Source organism: Schistocerca nitens, chromosome 2, assembly GCF_023898315.1.
Source record: "Schistocerca nitens isolate TAMUIC-IGC-003100 chromosome 2, iqSchNite1.1, whole genome shotgun sequence".
NCBI classification, from domain to species: Eukaryota; Metazoa; Arthropoda; class Insecta; order Orthoptera; family Acrididae; genus Schistocerca; species Schistocerca nitens.
The window spans coordinates 1,034,921,516-1,034,946,340 of NC_064615.1; the positions used below are offsets into that span (position 1 = coordinate 1,034,921,516).

The following is a 24,825-nucleotide window of genomic DNA, read 5'->3' on the forward strand; positions in this document are numbered from 1 at the left end:
TCATCCATAGACTAAGAAGAAGAACCTCATGTCTTGGAACGGCAGTGTCGATTAAAACGAGTAATCGCAGTGTAGTGTTTTATCAGTCATTATAAAGAAACAGACAATTATGTTCCTCCCAGAGCCACCATCTTGTCCGTGCTCAAAAGTATGTGAGCGATCTGAATTTTTTTTGTCGGGGTACAAACGTACAACCTATTTATCAAAAAAACTTTTAAGATACAACTTGCAGTAATGCACTTGATGAAAGACACGATGCTACCTAAAATTAAATATTTCTGAATCTACATTGTTGTATGATTCTTATTAAGTATGACAATGGTATCTCCATCTCAAAGATATGTAAAGGGTGTTGTCATTTTAAGCTGAGAAAATATTCATGCTGGTTCATAAAACAAACTGTCATACCGTCATCACCTGTTATTTCTGCAAGTTTTTCAGTAATATACACTCCTGGAAATTGAAATAAGAACACCGTGAATTCATTGTCCCAGGAAGGGGAAACTTTATTGACACATTCCTGGGGTCAGATACATCACATGATCACACTGACAGAGCATGCACAATGTCGGCACTAGTACAGTGTATATCCACCTTTCGCAGCAATGCAGGCTGCTATTCTCCCATGGAGACGATTGTAGAGATGCTGGATGTAGTCCTGTGGAACGGCATGCCATGCCATTTCCACCTGGCGCCTCAGTTGGACCAGCGTTCGTGCTGGACGTGCAGACCGCGTGAGACGACGCTTCATCCAGTCCCAAACATGCTCAATGGGGGACAGATCCGGAGATCTTGCTGGCCAGGGTAGTTGACTTACACCTTCTAGAGCACGTTGGGTGGCACGGGATACATGCGGACGTGCATTGTCCTGTTGGAACAGCAAGTTCCCTTGCCGGTCTAGGAATGGTAGAACGATGGGTTCGATGACGGTTTGGATGTACCGTGCACTATTCAGTGTCCCCTCGACGATCACCAGTGGTGTACGGCCAGTGTAGGAGATCGCTCCCCACACCATGATGCCGGGTGTTGGCCCTGTGTGCCTCGGTCGTATGCAGTCCTGATTGTGGCGCTCACCTGCACGGCGCCAAACACGCATACGACCATCATTGGCACCAAGGCAGAAGCGACTCTCATCGCTGAAGACGACACGTCTCCATTCGTCTCTCCATTCACGCCTGTCGCGACACCACTGGAGGCGGGCTGCACGATGTTGGGGCGTGAGCGGAAGACGGCCTAACGGTGTGCGGGACCGTAGCCCAGCTTCATGGAGACGGTTGCGAATGGTCCTCGCCGATACCCCAGGAGCAACAGTGTCCCTAATTTGCTGGGAAGTGGCGGTGCGGTCCCCTACGGCACTGCGTAGGATCCTACGGTCTTGGCGTGCATCCGTGCGTCGCTGCGGTCCGGTCCCAGGTCGACGGGCACGTGCACCTTCCGCCGACCACTGGCGACAACATCGATGTACTGTGGAGACCTCACGCCCCACGTGTTGAGCAATTCGGCGGTACGTCCACCCGGCCTCCCGCATGCCCACTATACGCCCTCGCTCAAAGTCCGTCAACTGCACATACGGTTCGCGTCCACGCTGTCGCGGCATGCTACCAGTGTTGAAGACTGCGATGGAGCTCCGTATGCCACGGCAAATTGGCTGACACTGACGGCGGCGGTGCACAAATGCTGCGCAGCTAGCGCCATTCGACGGCCAACACCGCGGTTCCTGGTGTGTCCGCTGTGCCGTGCGTGTGATCATTGCTTGTACAGCCCTCTCGCAGTGTCCGGAGCAAGTATGGTGGGTCTGACACACCGGTGTCAATGTGTTCTTTTTTCTATTTCCAGGAGTGTATTTCACCTTCGGAAGGACCACTTTAGGAGGTGGGGTTGGTTGGGAGCCGGGGGAGGGGGAGCAGAGATAACTATTGTACATCAGCTCGTGCAATGGAAAATATAATCGATGTTATTAGTGGGCCAGTGTTTCTTTTTAATTGAATCTGAACTAAAAGTACTGCAGGTTAAGTACAAAATGAACATTCAAGGAATGCTGCAACATTGGCCAATTGGAACTATGGTTCGAAGGCAGTCTAAAACGTTTACAGACTGTTTTTCCAACAATGAACTACTTAATAACAAGAAAATCTAATCAAAGTACCTGGTGTAATACATACACTTAACCACAACATAGCTTAAATACAAACGATTTCAGAAATGTGGAAAAGGTGTTTTTCGAAATCTTTAACGCAATGCATAGCATAAACTGCATATTTTCGCAATACACATGGAAAACTACATAATACGAATTTGCTTACATTCATCCAACGTCGCCAAAGACGTTGGTGGTGGCAAAAGAAAAGAAACACTGTCGAAGGTAATGGTGCAACAAGATGGAGGTAGCAGCTTAAAACACCTGACACTTCAGTATGCTTGAAGAGGTGATTCGAGAAGTACAACTCATTTCTCAACCGCTACAGAGACTGGGACAGCTGTTCCGAAAGGAGAAGAAGACAGACCAAGATGAGGATGATGAAGACGTTAAAGTCAAGAAAATGCATTTATGAGAGCGTAAAAATGGTGATATTGGAAAAGAAGTAGATGAGATGATTATGACGAATAAACTGATGATGATGAGGAGGGGATGGTGGAGGTGGAGGATGATTACAATGAGGAAGAAGCTGATAATGATGAGGATAACGAGGTTGCGGAAAAAATTAAAAAAGTAGAGGATGATTACGTTGAGGAAGATGAAATTCCCGTCTGAAAGATGGTCTCCAATGAATCGGCAGCAGATGCCGACCATGTCCAATACGATGGATTGGTACAGGGATTAGTTTTCTTACTACCTTCACAAGTGGTAGGCAGTAAGTCACATGATAATGAAATAGTATCAACTAATACGGAACTTCTAGAAGCAGCGATTACTGCTTCAAGTTTAAAATGGCTGCATAAAATAACGTGAAAAATTCTGTTATAGAACGGTAAGTTGGATATGTGAACTTTAACTCTCACCTGGAGAAATGGAGTGCTTATATAAATGAAGATGAACTTACTCCGTTGAGGAGGATCCCTGCCAAGTAGCTGATTGAAGCAATGCTGGTAAGATGACAATACTGCGAGAAACATGTCTCAGCAGCTCCGCCTTCCCAAATGTTTTTCTTTGACAATTGCTGTTTGATTTATCAGCAAAAATTCTGATCACACTGTTGTGCTAAATGCATTCCAAGCATGACAAGACGTATGGGTAAATAGTGAACTAGCTGAAACTACCTTTTGTGGGTGTAAGATGTCGTCAGTGGCAACGTCGTTGGAATGACATTGTTTACTTTGGTAATTCTGATCGACGAATTCACTTAGTGTAGTAGTGTTCAAGTGTGTTTCTTTAGCGTTATAGAACCACTTATTTCTCGTAATCTGATGAATATAAAGCGTGGTACAACGATAGGACCATACTAATGTAGTAATCTGTAATTTATTTAAGTAATTACAAAAAGATAACCTCATGTATTTTAATTTTAAAAAATGCAGGCTATTTAGGTGCAGAAATATTTGATTTGTAGGTCGATTGTGCTTGCAAAGTGTGGTGTGGATATCAGTATTTTCGTCATCAATAAGTCCTGCTCCACATCTATTTTATCAGTAATGCAAATATACAAGCCATGTGTGTTTAAAAAAAAACTAAGACAAAAATTAATTAACGATAGTAGTGCGTCATCTGTTTTGTGCCCGAATTCTTGCTTACTGTATTTTGAAAAATAACAGAATTTTATTTCCGTATAAGGTTTGAATTTTTCTTACGATCTTAGCTTGCATATTTCAAGCGACCTGCATATGTTCCGTACTTAATACAGGAGACTAATTTCATTTTGGTGCAAAGATCTTATTTTCGAGATATCATAGTATGCTAGCCTTTCTTTGGAAATTTAATATTTTTCTCGTGGTCACCACCCCCTTGGCAGTCCTTTCCTGAAGATCCGAATGGAGAAATAATTCGAAATCCTTTTGCAGTTGAGAAATCACCGTGACACTGGAAGCCACAAGTACTGTGGATACCTATTGAGTGTCTTTAATCCAATGAATTCCATTGCTTTCTGCAAAATCATGGCGTTTATCATTGCTGGTTCTGTCTTTTAGGGAAAGTTTACCACACAAGGAGCAAGAAGTTGCCCTTAAACACTGTCCGCTCCTCAGGGTTCTTTGAAAATGTTATTGGTAGGATGAGGGTCACTTCTTGTAATAGAAGTCTTTAGCATGAGACAAAGAAGAATTGGATTTCCAGCAGATGACCACAAGGCAGCACATTAGAGGTTAACATGGATGAGGTGTAAATGCTAATCTACATTTGTTCTACACATTTCACAACCGGATAGTGACAGACGGACTCAAAAAGCCGTATGCACGGTACAGATCGAAGATAAGAAGTATATCTACAAAGCAGCAGCACGAATTCGATTAAAAGCAGTCGTGTGAAGAACTCGTGACTAAAAGTCACTGTACTCACTAATGGATTTACATTCTCAATTACGTGATCGGGTCGAAGAATTTTTGAATGATGGAATATAGTATGTTGTAAAGGGCGTCGTAGGAAAAAAAATGTGATTGCCAATATTTTCATTGCAAATACACGAGTTATCACATAAAGTCCGCAATTCCCTCAGATTGTGTGATCAAGATTTTCGTTGATGGTTAATACTAGTGGAATGTGGGACTAAAAACGACGGTATATCAACACGATGAAATGAACGTCAGCTCTTTTTAAATACGGATAAGTGCATGGTTTACTTCTTAGCAATATTCTTGTCTAATTCGGGGTCTGCTGAACTCCAGATCTGGCAGATATATTTTATTTAACATTGTGGCCAGAAGCCTATTCAGTCTCCGCAGTTGTCAGTTGTACTGTTTTTGTGGAGTCGGAAATAAACCTACCATCCTTTTTCTGTGAAAAAAAAGGAGGAAAGTCGTGCGCGCCACCCATCACTGAATTGCATAAACTTTGTTCTGTGCGACAGTATTTTAGCTCTTTGTGTATCGTATTTTCTGAGGCGAAAATTAGGGTCCAGACAAGTATTCATCCAAACGAGTATGGGCTCGCCAGTACACGAGACACGATTGCTTATCCGCCGCGCGGACAACAACGAGGTTTCACTAACCTTATCCCGCAAGGTAGCGTGCTGCACGTAACGCTGTACGAGCAAGTCGAATAAACGCAAGATAATGTTCATGAAAGAGAAAGAAACGCGTAGCACCTTATTACAGAGTTAGTAGAAAACGTCTGACATTTTCACATCAATTTATCCTACATTTATAGCCACATGCAATATGTGATCAAAAGTATCCACACACCCCCGAAAGCAAGCTTTTTCATATTAAGTGCATTGTGCTGCCACCTCCTCCCAGGTACTCCATGTCAGTGACCTCAGTAGTCATTAGATATCGTGAGAGAACAGAATGGGGCGCTCTGCGTACTTTGAACGTGGCCAGATGATTGGGTGTGACTTGTGTCATACGTCTGTACGCGAGATTTCCATATTCCCTAGGTCCACTGTTTCAGATGTGATGGTAAAATGGAAACGTGAAGGGTCACGTACAGCACAAAAGCGTACAGGTCGATCTCGTTTGTTGACTGACAGAGACCGCCCACAGTTGAAGAGGGTCGTAATGTGTAATAAGCAGATATCTACCCAGACCACACAAGAATTCCAAACTGCATCAGGATCCACTGTAAGTACTATGGCAGTTAGGCAGAAGGTGAGAAAACTTGGATTTTATGGTCGAGTGGCTGCTCATAAGCTACACATCCCGGCGGTAAATAACAAACGACGCCTTGCTTGGTGTAAGAAGCGTAAACATTGGACAATTTAACAGTGGAAATACGTTGTGTAGAGACGACTCATGGTACACAATAAGGCGATTCGATGACAGGATGTACGTATGGCGAATGCCCGATGAATGTCATCTTCCAACGTGTGTAGTGCCAACGTGTGTAGTGCCAACAGAAAAATTCGGAAGTGGTGCTGTTATGGTATGGTCATGTTTTTCATGGAGGGGGGCTTGCACCCCTTGTTGTTTTGCGTGGCACAGGCCTACTCTGACGTTTTGGCTGGTTCAAATGGCTCTGAGCACTATAAGACTTAACATCTTAGGTCATCAGTCCCCTAGAACTTAGAACTACTTAAACCTAACTAACCTAAGGACATCATACGCATCCATTCCCGAGGCAGGATTCAAACCTGCAACCGCAGCAGTCCCGCGGTTCCGGACTGCAGTGCCTAGAACCGCACGGCCACCGCGGCCGGCTCTGACGTTTTAAGCACCTTCTTGCTTTCCACTGTTGAAGAGCAATTCGGGGATGGCGATTGCATCTTTGAACACGATCGAGCACCTGTTCATAATGCAAGGCCTGTGGCACAGTGGTTACACGACAATAACATTCCTGTAATGGACTGGCCTGCACAGAGCCCTGACCTGAATCCTACAGAACACCTTTGGGATGTTTTGGAACTCCGATCTCGTGCCAGGTCTCACCGACCGACATCGATACCTCTCCTCAGTGCAGCACTCCGCGAAGAATGGGCTGCCATTCGCCAAGGAACCTTCCAGCAGCTGAATGAACGTATGCCTACGAGAGTGCAAGCTGTCATCCAGGTTAAGGGTGGGCCAACACCATATTGAATTTCAGCATTACCGATGGAGGACACCACGAACTGCTAACTCATTTTCAGCCAGGTGTCCGAATACATTTCATTACCTAGTGGATACACTCTGCAAGTCGTTGAATGGTGCGTGGCGGAGTATACCTTGTATCTCTCTTAACCACTTCCTTTTCTGTTCCATTCGCAAACAGAGCGAGGAAAGAAAAAAACGACTGACTACATGCCTGTCAACGAGCCCTTATTTACATAATTTTATCTTGGTGGTCGTGACGGAAACGTGGTCTCTCAATGCAGTCAACCTCAAATGCCAGTTTTGCAAATTATCTCAGTAGTGTGCCACGAAAAGAACGTCGACTTCCCTCAAGGAATTTCCATTTCAGTTCACAAAGCATCTCCATAATACTCGCGTAGTGATCCAACTTACCCCTGACAAATGTATCAGCTCGTCTATGCTTTGTTTCGATGTCTTCCTTTAATCCGCCACGCTGGGGATCTCACATTCTCGGGCAGAACTCAAGGACGGATCACACCAGTGCTCTAAACACGGTTTCCTTTACAGATGATCCATACTTCCCTAAAATTCTCAAAATATACCGAAGTCGACCATTCGCCCTTTCTACTACAATCGTTAAGTGCTCGTTTCATCTGAGATTGCTTTACTAGGTTACACCTTGAAACGTCCCCTTTTGAAGAATTATACAAGATTGTGCTTATCCTGACACACAATATTTTTTAACGCAACGCAATCTGACTTTCAAAAATCCCTACAAAAGAATGGCCCTGAGCAACATTAAACTATACCTTTCACAAATCACTTACCTCACAAAAATCTTCATTACACGAACTACTGCAATACAGCGAGCGCCACTACTGCCAGCTAAATAAAAGATTCAAACTACGGAAGGCACTAACTACTGATAGGCATAGTTAGCAAATGAAAGATTTTAATAGAGAACAAACAATGTATTTACTTTAATAGTCATAATATATATAGCAGTTCATGACAAATTACAAAACTCCGCCATCTCTCTCCCCACATCCACCACTGCTGGCGGCTCACCTCCAACTGCGCAACGCTACGCGCTGTTCACATCCAGCTGCCGCTGCCCAACACTACAATGGCAGACAACAATGCAAACTAGCCACAGACTGGACACAACAAAGCCAGTGATTTTCATACAGAGCGCTACGTAACGTTGCCAATAAGAAAACATAAACGGCCTACTTACAACCTGCATTACTGTGCCGTATACGAACATTTCGGGACGTTTTCCCTATTCATCTGCAGCAATTTTCATTTTTCTACTTGTAGAGCAAGCTGCCGTTCATCACATCAACTACAAATACTGAGTCATTTTTTACCCCCTTACAATCACCTACCGACGACACCTTCCCGCATTCCACAGCATCATCACCAAACAGCCGCCGCGAAGGGTGGCCGCGCGGTCTTAGGCGTCTTGCACGGTTCGCGCAGCTCCCCCCGTCGAAGATTCGAGTCCTCCCTCATGCATGGGTGTGTGTGTTGTCTTTAGCGTAAGTTAGGTTAACTTAGATCTAGTAGTGCGTAAGCTTAGGGACCGATGATCTCAGCAATTTGGTCCCACAGAACTTACCACAAATTACCAAATTTCCAGCAAACAGCCGCAGATTGCTGCTCACCCATTCCGTCAGATAAATTATGTCTGTTGAGAATAAGAGCAGTCTGGTCACACTCCTGACGATAGTCTGTGAAAAACACTCGCCGTCGATCACAACATACTGGGTTCCGACATTTAAGAAATTTTCGAGCTACTCATATATCTCGGAACCTACTCCGTATAATCTGCCTTCGCTAACGGTCTGCGGCGGTTCACTGTGTGAAAAGCCTTGTGGAAATCTAGGAGTATCGAATCCATGGTTCGGAGAATATCATGTGAGGAAAGAGCGAGTTGAATTTTGCGCGAGTGATGTTTTCTCAATCCGTCCTGACTTGTGGGCAGAAGATTTCCCGTCTCATGGAAATTCGGACTGAGAATATGTTCGAGATTTATGTAGGAAACCGGTGTTAAGGTTACTGATAAAAACTTTGCGGATCCGTCCTTTTACTCCCTTTATATACGGAAGTCACCTGCCGTTTTCTCCAGCCACTTTGTAACCTCGTCATTATAGTCGTTACTGTACGAAATTTAGTCCAACTTTACCTCCCACTCTAAAACAGTCTACGTATTACCAAAACCATGTCCCACAAACTGTTATCCATGTAAACTCGTATGCTAACCTTTGACTAAACAGAATCATATTTGAACTGAACTGTAACAGATCTGAATGCAGTTTGTCGTATATTAGATGCGAGACTGAAGTAAAATAATTTTCTGGCCCTAATCAAAATTTCCACTTACCAACCTTCTTGACAACATTGTTGCAGATTTTTTTATAACTACAACAGCATACAGCAAGTAGGCACAGAGGCGAAGCTAGATTTCTATTTCTAAATAAAATTTCCAAACCGTGTTGAAACTGTGAAATGTGGTAGTGCATAATGATAAACAGTGGGCTGAGGAGAGTAACTGTTACTGTGAAATGGTATTCCAAAACAACGATTTTTAAAATGAAGTATATATTCAGAAAGACAGAGTTAAACTTCGCGTGATCCTCATACATAACATAGGTCTGAGCTGTGGCTATGGCTAAGAAAGTGAACAATGATTTAATATGTTAATGCATGACTCATGGAAGTGAGGTGGTCTTTCTCTTACCTATGAGCAAATGAACGAAGCTAACTAGCTGACAATAATCATTCTGACAAACTAACTGCGCAGTGCTGTAGTCTTATCTCAAGCTTCTTGTGCTCAAAAAATAATAACATTATTCAAAATTTATATTCTCTTTGCTTTCGAGTATATACGTCTTATTCATCCTTGCTGTCCGTTACAATCAATTTTCTTCATCTAACAGATACAATCACAAGTCCACACAGCACTACTAAATACGTCCATCACCTACCACACTTCAACTAAGAATGTATCAGACTGCGCAGAGGCAAAGACTGTGCCACGACAAGACCAAAGATTGTTTAACTCTCTCTCTGACGTGCACATCGATAACATCCAAAAATTAAAGTGAGATGATCACCTTACAACTTGAGACTTAGCACTTGGTGTATGTTTCGCGATAAATGGAACCTAGGTAAGGGTTCAGTCTTGTGGAGAAAGCTCCGTAAAACCGAAAAAAAAATGGTTCAAATGGCTCTGAGCACTATGGGACTTAACTTCTAAGGTCATCAGTCCCCTAGAACTTAGAACTACTTAAACCTAACTAACCTAAGGACATCACACACATCCATGCCCGAGGCAGGATTCGAACCTGCGACTGTAGCGGCCGCGCGGTCGTACAACCGAACTGGGATTCCATTCGGACCTGGTGACTTATTTGTTTACAACCCTTTTAGTTGTTTCTCCACCCCGTGGATGCCTGTTAACATGCCCTCCATAGGGGAGTCTGCTCGACGTTCAAACGACAATGCGTTTCTACAATTCTCTTACGCAAATGACTTAAAACTTTCAGCATTTCTTTTGTTCTCTTCTGTTGCTGCAACAGACCAGTCAACGAGTGAATGAACAGAAGCTTTCGAAACGCGTACCGCTTTTATGTAGGACCAGAATTTCCTCTAGTTTTCGGCAAGATGTTTTGCCGAACTACAATGGTAGTAGTTATTGTAAGAGCGGACTGATGTTTTCAGAGACGTGCGAATGCCTACTAACTTTTACATGTCGTCATTTGCGAATTTTTTTTCAGCCGAGAGTAACGGTCTCTGTTTCCTCAGCAGTTTACTAATTTTGTATTAAACTAAAGTGGGCCTTTCTCGTTCGTAATCTACCTATTCGACAAATTCTTCTCCAGAGAGCGATTTACAACCCATTGAAACTTTTACCACAATTTCTCTATGTCCGTTATACCGGAACTAACTGATGTATATTTCCTTTTTTCATTGGGATACTAATAACTGCTAATCTACTTTCTCTGCAAAAGTGCACCCTCCCAGGATTCCTGACGGATTCATTAATTTTAGTAATCAGTGTCGCTATTCCTGTCTCTGCATTGCATCAGGTCAGGCCTGTTTGGAGCTAAAAGTCTAAACTATTTCTATTGCCTATGAGCTGTCGAACTAGCTGCATAAGACAGTTTTTAGGAAACATGTTCAAAAATACTTTACAAGACTGCCTGTCCATACCACATGCAATGATTCCACAGACGTCCAACTCTGTTAAAGACGACACCAACTAATATTGCGTGATCTGGGTGTTTCCGCGATACAGAGCATAGACTTTCTTTTAATGATTCTAAAACTGTGTGGCCGTTAAAAAATTCGCTAATTAACTTCAATTCACCTAGGCCTGTCCGGATAACTTCGGAGTTTGACTCAGTTCCCGGCGGAGGTTCGAATCCTCCCTCGGGCATGGGTGTTTGTGTTTGTCCTTAGGATAATTTAGGTTAAGTAGTGTGTAAGCTTAGGGACTGATGACCTTAGCAGTTAAGTCCCATAAGATTTCACACACATTTGAACATTTTTTTAACTCAGTTCCGGCTTGATAGATACAATATTTTTGTCTACTGCAATGAACAACCCCCTCCTAACGCGTCTAATCTGTCTTTTCGATATCCGTTGCATGGCTCGTTCGGATTTCAGTCATACACTCCTGGAAATTGAAATAAGAACACCGTGAATTCATTGTCCCAGGAAGGGGAAACTTTATTGACACATTCCTGGGGTCAGATACATCACATGATCACACTGACAGAACCACAGGCACATAGACACAGGCAACAGAGCATGCACAATGTCGGCACTAGTACAGTGTATATCCACCTTTCGCAGCAATGCAGGCTGCTATTCTCCCATGGAGACGATCGTAGAGATGCTGGATGTAGTCCTGTGGAACGGCTTGCCATGCCATTTCCACCTGGCGCCTCAGTTGGACCAGCGTTCGTGCTGGACGTGCAGACCGCGTGAGACGACGCTTCATCCAGTCCCAAACATGCTCAATGGGGGACAGATCCGGAGATCTCGCTGGCCAGGGTAGTTGACTTACACCTTCTAGAGCACGTTGGGTGGCACGGGATACATGCGGACGTGCATTGTCCTGTTGGAACAGCAAGTTCCCTTGCCGGCCTAGGAATGGTAGAACGATGGGTTCGATGACGGTTTGGATGTACCGTGCACTATTCAGTGTCCCCTCGACGATCACCAGTGGTGTACGGCCAGTGTAGGAGATCGCTCCCCACACCATGATGCCGGGTGTTGGCCCTGTGTGCCTCGGTCGTATGCAGTCCTGATTGTGGCGCTCACCTGCACGGCGCCAAACACGCATACGACCATCATTGGCACCAAGGCAGAAGCGACTCTCATCGCTGATGACGACACGTCTCCATTCGTCCCTCCATTCACGCCTGTCGCGACACCACTGGAGGCGGGCTGCACGATGTTGGGGCGTGAGCGGAAGACGGCCTAACGGTGTGCGGGACCGTAGCCCAGCTTCATGGAGACGGTTGCGAATGGTCCTCGCCCATACCCCAGGAGCAACAGTGTCCCTAATTTGCTGGGAAGTGGCGGTGCGGTCCCCTACGGCACTGCGTAGGATCCTACGGTCTTGGCGTGCATCCGTGCGTCGCTGCGGTCCGGTCCCAGGTCGACGGGCACGTGCACCTTCCGCCGACCACTGGCGACAACATCGATTTTCTGTGGAGACCTCACGCCCCACGTGTTGAACAATTCGGCGGTACGTCCACCCGGCCTCCCGCATGCCCACTATACGCCCTCGCTCAAAGTCCGTCAACTGCACATACGGTTCACGTCCACGCTGTCGCGGCATGCTACCAGTGTTAAAGACTGCGATGGAGCTCCGTATGCCACGGCAAACTGGCTGACACTGACGGCGGCGGTGCACAAATGCTGCGCAGCTAGCGCCATTCGACGGCCAACACCGCGGTTCCTGGTGTGTCCGCTGTGCCGTGCGTGTGATCATGGCTTGTACAGCCCTCTCGCAGTGTCCGGAGCAAGTATGGTGGGTCTGACACACCGGTGTCAATGTGTTCTTTTTTCCATTTCCAGGAGTGTATATCAGTACTGAGAGTAATATGAGATTGACAACTTTCATGAATGTCAGTAAATTCAGGAATTTTGTTGCGATTAATCCGACAAACCAGTATTATAATTTTGTCAATGAAAGTATCTTGACTTCGTATGCAGTCTGGTTTACCTGTATGTGTGTTGACTGGCGAGGGTTCACCATAGCATCTGAAACTGGCTCCTAACCTAAAAAACTGTCGCGTACAGTCCGCAAGTACACTACTGCCTGAGTAGTTGCATCCTATGTGTATACGTCTGACCTGTGAAGGGGGATTCCTACAGTACTACGGCCCATAAAGCAGGTCCAGATACCTTCAGCCACGATTGTCACAGAACAGACGGAGCATTTGGTCGAGATTTTCCTCTCGGCTCCGATTAAAAGCACTCTAATCAGTTCTGAGAACTGAGATCTGCTTGTACACCGCACGCGAGGCCAGAAGCCCTCACCATTTCCTCCAGCCGACAGTATTAACTGAGAATAGGCTCAGAACCCAAACGACAAACGCAAAAACTTGCAGACGCCTGCAGCCTGCACGCTCAATAGCCGCGGGCAGAATCTCCTCCACGTCTCGGATGAGGCCACCTGGTAAACATACCGAATGCAGGTTGGATTTTATTCCGGCCTTAGACGCCATTTCACTAAGCGGCTCCATAATGCACCTAACATTCGAGCTCTCGATAATTAGCAAACACCTCCTTCCGTATTGTTGTTCGGACTCTACTGAAGAAGTGCCCACCTGCTCAATCACAAGGTGAATCGGCGAGGCCAGATGGCAAGCCTCCATACTGTTTCTCCGCCTCGAGCAACACGAACGTCTTACCAACCGCCCTTCACCCTGCAATGAGGGCACTTCCATTGCGTCGGGTAAACTGAATGGCGTCTCGGCAGGAGAGCCCGTGGGCAAAACAAGCGACACTTGAAGTATCACTTGGGACGCATCGGATTCTCCGCCACCGATACACACCGAAACAGTAGCATGAAGATGGCTGACCGTCGCCAAAAGCGTCCTCAGCCATTCGCGAACTGCGGCTAGCTTATCCTGCGTCTGCACACAGTATACATACATCTTAACCATCTTCTAATAATTAAGTTGAGTTCACCTAGCCCCTGTTACACACGTCCAGGTAACTTCACGGGTAGACTCAGTTTTGACTTAATAGAATATTTGTGTCGAGTGCAATGAACACCCCCTCCTACGGCGATTAATCTGTCTTTTCGATGCACGAGTCATGACTCGTTACATATTTCAGAGCTTTCTACTTCGGGTTTCATCTAGCCCTCGGTACCGAAACTACAGAAGCGCACACAGAAAGGTAATTACGAGGCCTGTTCAGAAAGTAAGCTCCGATTGATTGCCAAATTGAAACCACAGTGAACGTCAGAAATGTTTTACTTGTAACAATTAGCTACACCTTTCAGCTACTTCTCTACGTAGTCGCCGTTCTGACTTAGACTTTTGTCATAGCGTTGTACCAACTTTTCAATAGCCTCATCATAGAAGGCAGCCGCCAGTGCTTTCCGCCAATTCTCCACGCTGGCCTACACCTCGTTGTCTGTGTCAAAATGTTGTCTTCAAAGACAGCGGTTCTTGTGACCAGAGATGAAACTCAGGGGGAGACATTTGCGGACTGTATTGTGGGTAATCTCACATTTCCATTTGAAAACGATGCAGGAGCATCTTCATTGCCCCTGCAGAATGCGGCTGAGAATTGTCTTGAAGAAGAAACAGCACGACAGTTATGTAATGTTAGCTGCATAGCTTCAGGCGAAATTTCTCACCAGGCCCTCGTACTTGGCGGCAGACACTATTTTCTAGACATCTTTACGCACTCACTGCGAGCTCAGAAATGAGAAGAGCGACGTGATGCTAACTGGGGTTATACTAGAGACACTACCCAACACATCTGTGCAAAGCTTTATCGGATTTTCATAGTCGTTTCCATTTCGCGACCGATCGGAGCTTACTTTCTGAACGCCCCTCGTACATAACTTGATACCTTGCTGATGTGTCACCCAACGGACGCTGACGCCTAACTGAGTTGTGTAGTTGGCCGTTGAAAAGAAATGACAACTGTGCCGCAGACTGCGTAAATCTACAATTTACTAAATTACAATTACACTCTGGGAGTAAAACAAAAAAAGGAAAAGAGAGAAACATAGACAGGAAAAGCTACACGTGTACAAGGGCGCGCTGAAAAGCAGTGCCGCCGAATCTTTCATGTGAAAACTCCTACAACGTTCTTAATGAAACAAACGTTACTGACATTCTAGAACTTTATTCCTCATCCCTACATATTTGCGCCCTCTGCCCTAGAGGACTTCAAATTGTAGCATCCAACATGGCGGTGTGTAACGTAAGTATGTCAGTGCGTGACAAACAGCCTACTCTAATCGAGTTTCGAATTCGAAGAGTTCGCCCACACATGGAGAACCCTCTCTGTCTGCATGACAATGTCATATCACACAAGAGCACTGAGACTTAAGCTACAAACAGACGCCTTAGGTTCACTGTCATCGATCATTCCCCATACAGTCCGGACTTGGCGCCATCAGTTTTTCATCTGCTTCTAAAAATTAAAGAATACCTTCGAGGACTTCACTTTGATAGTGATGAGGCCGCGCGGGGTAGCCATGCGGTCTCAGCCGCCTTGTCACGGTTCACGTGGCTCCCCTCCCCCCCCCCCCCCTCGGAGGTTCGAGTCCTCCCTCGGACATGCGTGTGTGTGTGTTGTCCTTAGTAAAGTTAATTTAAGTTACATTAAGTAGTCCTGTAAGCCTAGGGATCGATGACCTCAGGAGTTTTGTCCCATAGTCCTTACCACAAATTTCCAATTTTTGATAGTGATGAAACTATGCAAGCAGAGGTGACGTTGTGGCTCCGTTAACAAAGTCAAACATTCTACATTATCAACAAACTGGTCTCTCAGTGGGAGAAATGTGTTCGTCGTCAGAGCGACTGAGCTGAGAGAAAAGTACGTAGACTATTAATAAAGTTTCGTTTATTTCAAATTATTTAAGAGTTTCCACATAAGAAATTCGGAAGCTTTACTTTTCGGCACTCTCCCGTAACTTGCAGATGTACTGTTGCGTCACAGATGGCATCTCTAAACTGGCTAGGCAGGAACTAATCGTCGCTGATCATATAAAACAAACTAATAACAACTTTACAGACTGCGCTTACCTACATCTAGAGCAACTAGTAACTGAGATTACACCTCTTAAATGCTAAAGCATAGTCATGAATTACGAAAAAAAACACTGAAAAAGTTGTTCTGTCGCAGGCAGCCACTGGCAACTGCTCCTAAATACCTCGGAGAAAAGCCACAAGGCAATATAAAACGTAAAAGGAGGACACGAAGTCAGTATTAAGAGAGGCAAATGGAAGACAGATTTTCTGTTAAGATTCGGAGAAAAATGCAATTCATATGTTAGGGTGACACCATGCGAGACGTTACTCGACCAAGTTCTAGTGCACGGTTGTTCTTATTTGGTATCTTTATCAAGCAGTTCTGACACCTGACGTGGGAAGAGATCAGAAATGTACCAACTCAACATAGTGCCTACTAAAGTGAAACAAAGATTCTAGGAAACTTAATGGTAATCAATTCAAATCGAGAACGTTTACAGAACCCGCACTCAAGGTAGTCTTTAGGGACTTCTAATGCCTACAGCGTATATCACACGTAGGGCTCTTCTGAATATGCAATATTAAGAGCGTCAAGGGCAAATACTGACGTCTACACATGGGTACTTTGCAGAACATTTTCGGGTTTTGTGAAAAAATGCAAACGAGTGCGTCTATAACATTTTTTTTTACAGAACACGCTCGTTTATGTGCAAGACTTTAAAACGTAGTTTTCCGGAAGTCATAGCACAGAGACGAGTATGTCACTCGCCAGATCGTATACTACCGATATTTTACTTACTGAAAGGAAGCTGCCATGTGTTTGCTAAAATCAAAAGGATTACATTTTAACTCCGTTTGAATCCTTCTAAAAGGCAATGAAGAGATCAAGATTGTGGTGAAATGATCCTTGTGAAGAGGTGGAAAATGTGTTGAACTTGGAGACTGTCAGAATGCCCAGATTAGTACTTGTAAATAACAGAACGACACACATTTTAACTCATTTATTACGTAGGAAGTAGCACATTTGGTAGTGGCCTCGCATAAATTTTATTCATGACAAATGTGTCAACACCCACCTATACTCGTTACTAATACTTACGTTCCTCATTCATTCACGACTCATGCTTATCTAGATCTTGCTGCATAATCCCATGTAGATAACAGTAAAATGAGATTTACTTTATTTCAGTTTATCCATTACAGCTATTCGCTTTGAAGATCGACAACTCCACATAGCCCTGTGATGTCACTGTCAAAGTTGTCACATTAGTGGTTTCAAAGTAGTTCCAATGTATATTTTTCATGAAATGGGATTACCTCTCATCATTTCATTCATTCGACAGAACACAATACACTGTTTAAAGATGATGATGAAAACTTCTTCCGGCCATCTATATTCACACATTGTTCTTCCGTATTAATGATTACCGAACGCTTGAAGCTTCCGGATTTACTGAAGTTTCGAGAAAATGGGTAAGCAACATTTTCTGAGAAACCATTTCTATCCTAGCTGCTTCGGTATTTTCATCCCTGCCGTCTGCGCAAACAAATGGGGCGAACAGGTGTCCAAAGTCATTTCAAATCAAAGGCTTGTGCAAAATACTTTTCCAATGGTCTCTAACACGAATTTCCTTGTGTTCAGTAACACTATTTCTCCATAACCATAATCGTTCTACAAGTGTTTGTCAAACAACTCTCAAAGCACTATTTCATACCATAGATGCACACAAAATATTTTTAGTTGTGGATTGTTTTGGAAACAAGGAAACATCCGAATAGAAACGTGTTTCTAGATACACACCAGAGCAAATAGTACATTTGCAAGATAAGATGGTGTAAAAAAATATGTACATTATAAATAGCTAATTATTTGTAAGACTTTCTTATCCAATGTATTTTGATGATGTACATGTGATCTTGAGTATTACGGCGTCGAACGGACGGTCGATCCGCACCCCAACCATCATGCTAGGCTAACCGCAGTAATGCTCTGAGAAAGCACTTCACACCTCGCTGATTTCCAGCGCGTGGGGGAAGTGGGCGGTGTATATAAGTCACACAGAAACCCCATACTGGCATCAGTCATTGCTTGCTCCACCTGTACCATCTTCAGCAGCAGCAATGAGGATCCTGGTGAGTAAGTCTCTGTTGTATGATGTGCTCCGGAAATCCTTCCAACTTACAGTAATCACGTTCATCCTGTGGATGTGAATGAGTAATATTTATAAGGACCGTTAGTGGAGACCGTATCATCCGTTTCTTCATGGAATTCAGAATCACTAATGAAGGATAACACTCGAATTATTGTCACTTTTTACCATTAAATATACCATGGAATAAATTTCTTGCTTGAGTTTCTTAAATAGCTCCCAGAAATGCCTTTGCTGCAACTATATGTGCATCCATTTCTCAGCTGATCATGAAAAGAAATGCTAGATATAAAGCAGGGGTAACAGATAAATAGATTGAGGTATCTAACAAAAATTACAAATTCGTGGAGATATTAGTCAGCGTGGACACGTATATAAACATTTTGAGAAAATTTTCATGGTCATTATTTCAGACTTTCTGCTCAGTATCTACTAGTAAAAATTGTACTTCTGGAGCAAGGGAAGGAAGCATTGTGGCGTATGAAAACCTGAATCGTCTGTCAAACTATATTTCTTTACTGTAACGGCGTATTGATGTGACAACCTACCGAGGACCATAATTTGCATTTACCAAAGCCGATATTCAGAAATTCGTTTACATGTTCGTTGACCATAATTGAAGTGTTGTGTTATGATGCCGAACGAGTATATTTTACGTCTACAACATACTTTCTAGCAGAAAAATATGGGAGCAAACAGATTTTCTCACACTGGTGGCATACGTTGCACCCACTAACAAACAACAGAGTTCCGTTCGTATAGTTTAGTTTCTATTGTGTTGACACTCGTAGCAGTATGCGACCTCTACGATGCACATACAGTCGGTTTTAACAACATTTATTGAGCGAATTTAAACTGGGTACTGCGTCGATTGTTCATGTTTCTGGATGGAACCGATGACAAGTTATGCTATGAAGGAAAAATAGTTCACAGTGGACGCCTGAGTTAGATGCGCAAAGTATAGACACAACAGTCGAGGTCTGAGGAGGATTACATTATGCAGTGCACGATCTGAGTGAAATTTAACCTACCGTTTACTCCCATCAAAAAAAAAAAAATTTTGGTGTCCTCCTTTATTAAACTCTACTGTGAAATTTCTCCATTAAATATTGTTAACATCAAGAACAGAGTAAGGGCTGTTACTCAAGGTTAATTCACTTTGCTTCTGTTACACGGTTATAGAGCAGCTTAATTATTTCCATTAAATGCAAATTAATTTATACTTTGTATTATCTAAACTCCTTTTTTCTTATTTAACTACATTCGTTTCCAGTCTTAATAGTCTATTTTCCAAGCCTTTCCACCCTAAGAAGTAAATGAAAGTGTGGGTAGTGAAAGAGTCATCTAAAATGAAACATCGCATCACACAAGGAAACAGAACAGACAAAATTCGCATGAATGGCAGTGATCCTCAAGGTGACTCAGTTTCCTTTCTGGCAAATGACGTTCTTGGCGGATAAACACAGGGCAATCCCATTTTTATGGGAAGCTTTCTTTTTACCAACAAAGACTTAATAACTCAGTACTTGTGGCCGAGCGGTTCTAGGTGCTACAGTCTGGAACTGCGTGACCGCTACGGTCGTAGGTTCCAATCCTGCCTCGGGCATGAATGTGTATGATGTCCTTGGGTTAGTTAGGTTTAAGTAGTTCTAAGTTCTAGGGTCAAGATAGACACGAAGCCCACGCCTACTACAGTAGTACAAGTTTATATGCCAACTATCTCTGCAGATGACGAAGAAATTGAAGAAATGTATGATGAAATAAAAGAAATTATTCAGATAGTGAAGGGTGACGAAAATTTAATAGTCATTGGTGACTGGAATTCGGTAGTAGGAAAAGGGAGAGAAGGAAACGTAGTAGGTGAATATGGATTGGGGGAGAGAAATGAAAGAGGAAGCCGCCTGGTAGAATTTTGTGCAGAGCATAACTTAATCATAGCTAACACTTGGTTCAAGAATCATGAAAGAAGGTTGTATACATGGAATACCCCTGGAGATACTGAAAGGTGTCAGATAGATTATATAATGGTAAGACAGAGATTTAGGAACCAGGTTATAAATCTAAGACATTTCCAGCGGCAGATATGGACTCTGACCACAATCTATTGGTTATGAACTGTAGATTAAAACTGAAGAAACTGCAAAAAGGTGGGAATTTAAGGAGATGGGACCTGGATAAACTGAAAGAACCAGAGGTTGTACAGAGTTTCAGGGAGAGCGTATGGGAACAAATGGCAGGAATGGGGGAAAGAAATACAGTAGAAGAAGAATGGGTAGCTTTGAGGGATGAAGTAGTGAAAGCAGCAGAGGATCAAGTAGGTAAAAAGACAAGGGCTAGTAGAAATCCTTGGGTAACAGAAGAAATATGGAATGTAATTGATGAAAGGAGAAAATATAAAAATGCGGTAAATGAATCAGGCAAAAAGGAATACAAACATCTCAAAAATGACATCGGCAGGAAGTGCAAAATGGCTAAGCAGGGATGGCTAGAGGATGAATGTAAGGATGTAGAGGCATATATCACTAGGGGTAAGATAGATACTGCCTACAGGAAAATTAAATAAACCTTTGGAGAAAAGAGAACCACTTGTATGAATATCAAGAGCTCAGATGGAAACCCATTTCTAAGCAAAGAAGGGAAAGCAGAAAGGTCGAAGGAGTATATAGAGGGTCTATACAAGGGCGATGTACTTGAGGTCAATATTATGGAAATGGAAGAGGATGTAGATGAAGATGAAATAGGAGATATGATACTGCGTTAAGAGTTCGACAAGGCACTGAAAGACCTGAGTCGAAACAAGGCCCCAGGAGTAGACAACATTCCATTAGAACTACTGATGGCCTTGGGGGAGCCAGTCATGACAAAACTCTACCATCTGGTGAGCAAGATGTATGAGACAGGCGAAATACCCTCAGACTTCAAGAAGAATATAATAATTCCAATCCCAAAGAAAGCAGATGTTGACAGATGTGAAAATTACCGAACTATCAGTTTAATACGTCACGGCTGCAAAATACTAACGCGAATTCTTTACAGACGAATGGAAAAATTAGTAGAAGCCGACCTTGGGTAAGATCAGTTTGGATTTCGTAGAAATATTGGAACACATGAGGCAATACTGACCCTACGGCTTATCTTACAAGCTAGATTAAGGAAAGGCAAACCTACGTTTCTAGCATTTGTAGACTTAGAGAAAGCTTTTGACAATGTTGACTGGAATACACTCTTTCAAATTCTGAAGGTGGCAGGCTTAAAATATATGGAGCGAAAGACTATTTACACTTTGTATAGAAACCAAATGACAGTTATAAGAGTTGAGGGGCATGGAAGGGAAGCAGTGGTTGGGAAGGGAGTGAGACAGGGTTGTAGCCTATCCCCGATGTTATTCAATCTGTATATTGAGCAAGCAGTTATGGAAACAAAAGAAAAATTCGGAGTAGGTATTAAAATCCATGGAGAAGAAATAAAAATTTGAGGTTAGCCGATGACATTGTAATTCTGTCAGAGAGACCAAAGGACTTGGAAAAGCAGTTGAACGGAATGGATAGTGTCTTGAAAGGAGGATATAAGATGAACATCAACAAAAGCAAAACGAGGATAATGGAATGTAGTCAAATTAAATCGGGTGATGCTGAGGGAATTAGATTAGGAAATGAGACACTTAAAGTAGTAAAGGAGTTTTGCTATTTGGGGAGCAAAATAACTGCTGATGGTCGAAGTAGATAGGATATAAAATGTAAACTGGCAATGGGAAGGAAAGCGTTTCTGAAGAAGAGAAATTTGTTAACATCGAGTATAGATTTAAGTGTCAGGAAGTCGTTTCTGAAAGTATTTGTATAGAGTGTAGCCATGTATGGAAGTGAAACATGGACGATAAATAGTTTGGACAAGAGGAGAATAGAAGCTTTCGAAATGTGGTGCTACAGAAGAATGCTGAAGATTAGATGGGTAGATCACATAACTAATGAGGAGGTATTGAATAGGATTGGGGAGAAGAGAAGTTTGTGGCACAATTTGACTAGAAGAAGGGATCGGTTGGTAGGATATGTTCTGAGGCATCAAGGGATTACCAATTTAGTATTGGAGGGCAGCGTGGAGGGTAGAAATCGTAGAGGGAGACCAAGAGAATTTTGACATGAGAATTTCAAAATACTGGTTTGTAACATACAAGGGTTGAATGAAAAGTAGTGTTTCCACCTTCGATAGTTGGGTTTAGATAGGAATATTTTAATAAGCCAAACGCAGTAATAATCGTTAGAATGTGATCTTCAATTACCAATATTCACTTATCGACATACTCACCAGTCAGTTGGTTACATTTCTGCCAACAACGAACAAGTTTTCTGAAGCAGATTCAGAAGGATATAGGTTGCAGTAGGTACTGGGACATGAAGAAGCTTGCACAGGATAGAGTAGCATGGAGAGCTGCATCAAACCAGTCTCAGGACTGAAGACCACAACAACAACAAGTTCTAGGGGACTGATGACTTGAGAAGTTAAGTCCCATAATGTTCAGAGCCATTTGAACCATTAATTATCTAATAATACATTAAATCATTGTCATAAACACGAATTCACACATAGAATTTAATTGAAAGTTGTTGTACCAAGAATGTCGAGAGTGGAGGATGGTCAATGTGAATTTTAGTACCGAGTAGACATTTACAGAGTTCAGTTTTTCTTCATTCAGGCTAGGTATCAATTTTTCACTACATGTTCCATCGTACGATATACCTGCCAGAAAACATTAATATTATTAAGAATTATTACTCAACATCATGATGAGAACTGTGAACATGCAAGTAATTATCCACTAAATCACAAAATGCCTCTCCCAGAAATTGTAGCTCTCATTCTGTGGAAGGTGGACTTTGCTGTTGATAACCTTCGCTGCTATTTTCAGGTGTGCGTGTTACTGTTTGGACTGGCTCTGGCCGAGGAGAAGCAGGTGGAGAAACGGGGAGTGGTTGGCTCCCTGGGTAGCTATGGCGGAGGCGGCTATATCGACCATGGAATCGGAGCCAGCAGCTACAGCAGTGGCGGCAGCAGCGGTGGTTATGGGGGCGGCTATGGGGGCGGCTTTGGTGGTGGTTATGGAGGCGGCTATGGAAGTGGCATCAGCTCTGCAGTTGGAGGAGGTCAAGTGACTAACATCGCCATCACCAAGCAGGTCCCCATCCCGTACCCAGTACCAGTGCAGCGTACTGTCCCAGTACCAGTCAGGGTTCCTGTCACGGTGCCAGTCAACAGGCCGGTACCAGTGCCCGTCCCACAGCCGTACCCTGTCCCCGTGCAGAGGCCAGTCCCAGTACCCGTGAGTGTCCCTAGCCCAGTCCCCGTACCAGTACCACAGCCCGTCGTCGTCAACCAGCCGGTACCTGTCGTCGTGGGAGGCGGAGCTGGTGTCGGCGGAGGTCTCGCAGGCGGCTACGGCGGCGGCATTGGTGGAGGCTACGGTGGAGGCTACGGAGGAGACATCGGAGGTGGTTACAGCGGTGGCTATAGCGGTAGCTACGGCGGTGGCTACGGAGGTGGCTACTCTGGAGGTATTGCTGGAGGCTATGGAGGCTACGGGAAATACAGCCACTAACATCAGCAGCTGAACCCAACACCTTAGACGAAACATGCCACCAGAGATTCATTGTATATGTATTACAATGTTTTGTAACAACAGCAGAAAATAAAAAGCATTTCTTAGATAGATGTCTCGTTACTAATTAGCACTGATAAAAATGCTCCCAGGTTTATACAAGGAATTTTGTTCAATGTTAATCATTATTTGCTGTCGTAGTGTACCTGGTTAGTTAATGACATTTATTTTGTCTTTCATAATCCGTGTCCTATATTCAGACAGAGCATTTCCACACGAGAATTCCAAAATTCTAGCTTGTTGCATACAAGGGTGGAATGAAAAGTAGTGCCCCCAACTTCGTTAATTGGGTTTGCATGTGAATATTTTAATAAATCAGATGCAGAAATAATCCTTAGAATGTGATCTTTGATTATCAATATTCACTTTTCCACATGCTCACCAGTTAGTTGGATACATCTCTGGTAACGATGAACAAGTTTTCTGAAGCTGTCACGGAAGTAGTCAACACACTGTTTCCGCAAGCACAGTCTCACAGTACTCTCTACATCTTCATCGGAAGCATAATTATGACCCGCAGGTCGTTTTTCATTATCGGGAACAAATAGACGGTGCTAAATCTGGACTATATGGAGGATGCCGTGCTATTTCATATCAGGAGTCAGCATCCGGAGTACCCATTTGGCACAGATCTTCCGACAGCAAAGCAAAGGAATAATGTGGTCCACACGTTCTTGTGAAATTCTGACTGTGCTTGCAATTTCTCTCTGAGTGACACAAAGACACTTCGCTTGTTAAACTCGGTGGTTGCTGTCACAGGACGTCCAACTCTTTGTTTGTCACGCAGGTCGGACGTTCCCGCCTCAATAACTTACTCGCCCAACGACGCACAGTACTCACATCAACACAATTACCATAAACTGCTTTCTTTCTCTCATGAATCTCCTTTGGGGTAACACCTTCTGCTGTCAGGAATTCAATGACTGCACGTTGCTTAAACCGTATTGACCTACCGCCTGCGGAGGGTTCCATACTTAACACTGTAACAACAGAACCGCTGAATGCTAAGGTTTCCCGCCAACTGGAGCTGTTGAGAAGAGGCTACGGAACAGGCCAGTACCTGCCGTATATCAATGCTGCCAACTGTTGAAGAGCTACGAAGGTGGAGGAATTACTTTTCAGTCAACACTCGTATGATAATCGCAGCCCT

General features: G+C 43.6%; 1 protein-coding gene across 1 annotated transcript in view; it reads left to right on the forward strand.

Annotated features, from left to right (window-relative positions):
- Positions 1–23,728, forward strand: part of LOC126235514 (uncharacterized) — a 177,834-nt gene extending 154,106 nt beyond the window's left edge. The window contains exon 6 of the mRNA XM_049944232.1: positions 23,338–23,728. Coding sequence (XP_049800189.1) covers positions 23,338–23,615 — 278 coding nt within the window. The 3' untranslated portion in view covers positions 23,616–23,728. The remainder of the gene's footprint in view (positions 1–23,337) is intronic.
- Positions 23,729–24,825: the final 1,097 nt, after the last annotated feature.